Genomic DNA, 5,276 nt, shown 5'->3' with positions numbered 1-5,276 from the left:
CCTCCTCCTTCCTTCCTCCCGCGCTCCAAATAAGGAAAGGGGTGCGGCTTGGGAGAGACCCCAAGTAGGGTTCCCCCTACTTGGGCGCCCCCCTTGGATGCTCCTCCCTCCCTCCCACCTATATATATGTGGGAGGGGGCGCCTAGCACAGAACAGACAATTGCCTAGCCGTTGCGGCGCCTTCCTCCACCGTTTACACCCCCGGTCATATTTTCTTAGTGCTTAGGCGAAGCCTTGCGGAGATAGCTTCACCATCACCGTCACCACGCCGTCGTGCTACCGGAACTCATCCACTACCTCGCCGTCTTGCTGGATCAAGAAGGCGGAGGACGTGATCCAGCTGAACGTGTGGTGAACGCGGAGGTGTCGTACGTTCGGTGCTCGATCAGTTAGAACATGAAGAAGTTCGACTACATCAACCGCGTTGTCAAACGCTTCCGCTTACGGTGTACGAGGATACCACACTCTCCCCTCTCGTTGATATGCATCTCCTTGATAGATCTTGCGTGTGATAGAAAATTTTTTGTTTTCCATGCAACGTTTCCCAACAAGTACCATAAGGATTTGAAGAAGCAGCAGACGGAGGAGGATAGGAAGAAGCAACAACAGTGGTAGAAGAGGAAGAAGCAACAGCAGCAGAAAAGGAAGAAGCAACAACAGCATGATGAGAGGAAGAAGCAAAAGCAACAGCAGGATGAATGGACCCATTACATTCCACTCGATGCATAAAATCAAGCACACCCATAGTGAACACCAACAGCGGCTAAGAGCATCTACAGCAACAGACAACAAATCCGACGTCTCAAACCCACGCGGACGCGATCGGGCGCGTCCGTGGACAATGACCGATTAAGCCTCAAATTTACTCCTATGCATCCGAGTCTCTCGTATTTCATCCCCCTATATCCATACAAAGCATCAAAAAAATCATTCATACTACATACTATGTCGTCAGAGATGTCCACGACGTCGATGTCGGGCGGTGGGTAGATGGGCTCGTGGGAGGGCTCCGGTTCCTCTTCCTCCTCCTCAACCTCATCCTCCAAGTCCTCCTCCGGATCCACCGCATCCGGAGGTAGCCCTGCGGTGATCCGGGCTTCGTGCCTTGCCCGGATCTGCTCAAGGAGCTGTAGTCGGCGCTCTTGCGTTAGATATGGGTAACTCCTTACCGGTTGGCGTGGGGACATGGCTACTAGTGCTGGCAAGCGGCTATTGGAAAGTGGCGGCGGCGATGGACGGGAGGGAAGAAATGTGGACAGATAGGGTTTCGATGCCAACGGTCAGCTTAAATAATTAGGCTATGCACTACGCAGCCCGCCCGAGCGGCACCATGGGTCCAACGGAGGAGACAACCTTCAAACCGCCGGGTTTCGGAGTGTTTTCCTGTGGGAATCAATCGTTAGTACGACATGGCAGATGCACCCAGGCACCCCACATCCACCTCATATTTGGGCTGGATATGAGATATTTGGGCTGGATATGAGGGGTGCCAATCAACGGCCCAGGCGTTTGTGGAGTCCGTCTAGGTCACATTTTCATGACCAGTCCCGACAGTAGATGCTCTAAATGTCCGTCTAGGCCTAGGTCCGTCCACTCTCACTTGTGGGATTTGGAGTTGGCATTTCATTGCATTATAAGCCATAAATTGTGCAAATCAGCTTGATAGTTTTGCTCCTTGTTACCCGCCAATATAAGACGTGTTTTTATATTATATGAGACAGAGGTAGTACTTCACACCGCACAACCATTGATCCGAGATGAATAAAACTGCACGAGGCCCATAAACAGTGAATGGGAACATTTCATTGAGGATTTACATATACTCGCAGCAGAGGACGTCTATATGGCACATGTAATGGAGGAAATGGAGTCAGAATACTGATGAGTGAAATTTCACATTTCCTGGCGAAGGCAACACTGCGCTAGGCACTGTACGAGCATTACAAACCTTTCATCTTTTCCTCCACCAACTCAATGCAGCGGTGAAGTACGAGTTGAACAGGATTTAACAAGCACGCCATCTGATTTTCGTCGTCGTCACCGCCGTCTTTCTCGAGTTCCGATTGAATCCCTGTAACAACTGATCTTAGTGGGAGCAGCCACTCTGAGTACACGGCTCGTATTTTTTCGTCCCGCAACATTTTTGCTGATCTGGATCCTATAATAAAAAAGAGAGGAAAAGTTCTGTTAACACACAAAATGTTGACCGATTCCAGGATCCGCTCTGCCATGAGCAAGCCTTGATCCGTATACCAGGAGACTTGGAAAGTACAGCACGGGGTTGCAAGAACAGTTACCTCTTGAATCTATTATCAGAATCAATCTGAGCAAGTTCAGAGCAGATAACACCTGCTTACAGACAGTGAATGGGGACCATATCAGATTGTTTTATGGGCATAAACTATAGAATGCTAGCAAAGTGAAATTAGCAGGACAAGAACAGGAAAAAAAAAAGGTAGTTTATCAGCACTTAGAAAACACATGCTTGGAGAAATGACGTTGATGCTCAAAATATCATCATAGACAGTGGACTGGGAACTGTTTTATCCTGACTGCCTACTACAGGTGCTATCAACTGCTATCTCCGATCATTTTCCTTTTCATCTCCCTCTAATAAATGTGGCTTTTCCCCTAGGAGCGATGTGAATTCTGGGCCAAGCTGGAAGGATTTAAGGAGGCTATCAAGGAGGCGTGGAAGTGCAGTCCAGCGATCGCTGACCCCTTAAAGCATTCTGGATCATTCTTTTCAGGAATGCGGCAAGCGATTGCCGATGCAGTGATTATGCGTTTAGATGCTGCTTAGGACTCAAGGCTTCAGTCCCCGACGGAAATATGGTTGAGAAGATCCTTGAAGCTTTCATTCTCAGCTTGTCTTCGCTGGAACGCACGATTGCCCGACAGTGTTCTAGATTGCAGTGGCTACAGGAAGGAAATGTGAACACCAAACTTCTACACATAGTAGCCAGTGTGAGGAGAACTAAATCTAGCTCTCATCTCCCAGATCTCCAAGAACTGACACCAGGGAGATAGGAGATACCGAGCGATCAGCTTAGTACATAGCTTCTCTAAGTTGTTGGCGGTGCGGCTTCAGCCCTGCAGTGAGCTTGTTAGTGCAAAGCAAACAGCATTAAGCTGTTAATTAAGGGTCATGATCTGCATGATAACTTGACCCTGGTCCAACAAGTTGCGCGCAAACTTCATAAATGAAAGGCTAAAGGTGCTTCTTAAGCTGCTCATTATTTCTCTCGCCCCTCTCCTAGTATTTTTTGTCTGGGATCCTACATGCCAAAGGATTTGGGGATAGCTAGAGAACTTGGATCGCAGTGGTAAAGCTGCTGCCTTGTGACCATGAGGTCATGGGTTCAAGTCCTGGAAACAGCCTCTTACAGAAATGTAGGGAAAGGCTGCGTACTATAGACCCAAAGTGGTCGGACCCTTCCCTGGACCCTGCGCAAGCGGGAGCTACATGCACCAGGTTGCCCTTTTTTTTAGAGAACTTGGATCGCCATTCCCCTCTCTTCTGCCAGCACCCATATCGTCGTGAATGGAAGTGTGCGGCCAAGGTAGTGCATGCTCGTGGTTTGCGTTAAGGTGACCCAACCTCCCCCCTCCTTCCCGTCATAGGATGGAGGCATTGACAGACATGGTTGTCAAGGCAGAATCAGAGGGCGTCATTAGTTATATGCCGGGCTGTTCTCCGCTTCAGAGGCTCTTGATTTACGCTGATGATGTGGTCCTCATCAGGCCAACTTCTCTTGACTTTGCCTTCGCCAGAAGAGCTTTGACAATTTTCGGTATGGCCTCTGGTCCCTGTGTCAATTATGCCAAATCATCAACGATCCTTATCAGAGGAGAGGAGCAAGAACAACTTCTGGTTGCTTCAGCCTTACCCTGCCAGATTGGGAATTTCCCTTGCAAGTATTTGGGATTGCAATTCTCAGTGGGATAGCTTACCAGTCTGAGTGGCACCCTATCCTGGACAAAGGTGCCAAAATCACAAGAACAAAGTGGTGGAAGCTCAAAGGGGAAGAACAACAAACCTTAAAGGAGAGGATTATTGCAGAACCATGGGACGAAGAAGGAGCAGCGGATAGCATGTGGGTGAAGATGGCTTTTTGCATTCGGAAGGTAGCTAGGGAGGTACTTGGGGTGACGAAAGGTAAGAAGCAAGAACCTAAAGACACGTGGTGGTGGTGGAATGAGGATGTCCAAAAGGCTATCAAGGAGGAGTGCTACAAATGTTGGCACCATGACCACTAGTAACATGGAGAAATACAAAGAGGCCAAAATAATACATTTTAACCAAACCTTTGCTTACTTATTCACCCAAACCAGGTCAATTTGGTCTATGCAGTCTTCAAGCATAATAAATTTACACAACAAATAATCCTCTATCATAACTCACTCGCGGACGAATACCATTGCAATGGATTATGACAATTAAATTTCTCCAACCAGCTTATGCCTATTTAGTGTTTCATTGACTTGCTTTCACCTATTTTTGTGGCTAACTTTCAACAGCAGATTATACGTAAGCATAACATAGCATAGTTCAGCTACCACAAACTAAGCTAACGTTTAGGGAAAGTTGTGCTGCTGGTGTATCAAGTATTTGAGTTTGTGCAATCAAGACACTGGCGTTCAATTACTGACTTGAGGGAGCTACCAACTTTCAATGTTGAGCAATCAAGGCTTTCCACCAACAACCTCTGTGTACAGCTTTAAACGTAGTAAGGAACAAAAGGAAAGGGTACCTCTTCACTATGATCACGAAGACAAGGAGGACCACCTTCTGGAGGCCTCAAGATCAGCTCCACTAACTCAAGCACCTGAGAAGCCCAGGGTGGTGATTCCCCAGAATCTTGTGATCGATCAGATCCATTAACCTGATCAGCTCGACGGCTCTCTCTCAAAACTTCATTCTTCACCAGATCTAAAAGAATTGCAGTCTGAAAGAACAACAAATAAAGTAAACACAAGCCAGGATTTGAAGTATGGAGTTCAAAATGAAGTTCACATCAACAGGCAACATATCCTTAATGAAATTATACATCAGATAAGGCTGGATGAAAATTTTAGTCCATAATGTTGTGGTACAATTATTTATTTATTCACTCTTTTGCTACATATACATCTCAGGCATCTACAAGTTGGTGCTCTCAAACATTCCAAAGAATAGTGGATATGATAAGTTTTCTTACCAAGGAGGGGAACATACTATTCTCGATGAGGGCCTGTAAGATATCAAATCTCTGAGTGGATGGCACCACTGAAAT

The 5,276-nt window shown here is 46.9% G+C and overlaps 1 protein-coding gene across 2 annotated transcripts in view; it reads right to left on the bottom strand.

The window, feature by feature from the left end:
- Window positions 1-1,678: 1,678 nt before the first annotated feature.
- LOC119337227 (aberrant root formation protein 4-like) overlaps window positions 1,679-5,276 on the bottom strand; it is a 7,348-nt gene continuing 3,750 nt past the window's right edge. For both annotated transcript variants that reach the window (XM_037609348.1, XM_037609349.1), the window contains exons 11-14: window positions 5,202-5,276; window positions 4,755-4,949; window positions 2,298-2,349; window positions 1,679-2,158 (exon numbers count right to left, since the gene is read on the bottom strand). The exon at window positions 5,202-5,276 is cut by the window's right edge and continues 1 nt beyond it. In XM_037609348.1, the coding sequence (XP_037465245.1) occupies window positions 1,941-2,158; window positions 2,298-2,349; window positions 4,755-4,949; window positions 5,202-5,276 (540 nt within the window). In that variant the 3' untranslated portion in view covers window positions 1,679-1,940. The remainder of the gene's footprint in view (window positions 2,159-2,297; window positions 2,350-4,754; window positions 4,950-5,201) is intronic.

The sequence above is a fragment of the Triticum dicoccoides genome, chromosome 7B (assembly GCF_002162155.2).
Source record: "Triticum dicoccoides isolate Atlit2015 ecotype Zavitan chromosome 7B, WEW_v2.0, whole genome shotgun sequence".
Taxonomy (NCBI): domain Eukaryota; kingdom Viridiplantae; phylum Streptophyta; class Magnoliopsida; order Poales; family Poaceae; genus Triticum; species Triticum dicoccoides.
This window is presented reverse-complemented; position numbering and strand designations above follow the sequence as displayed.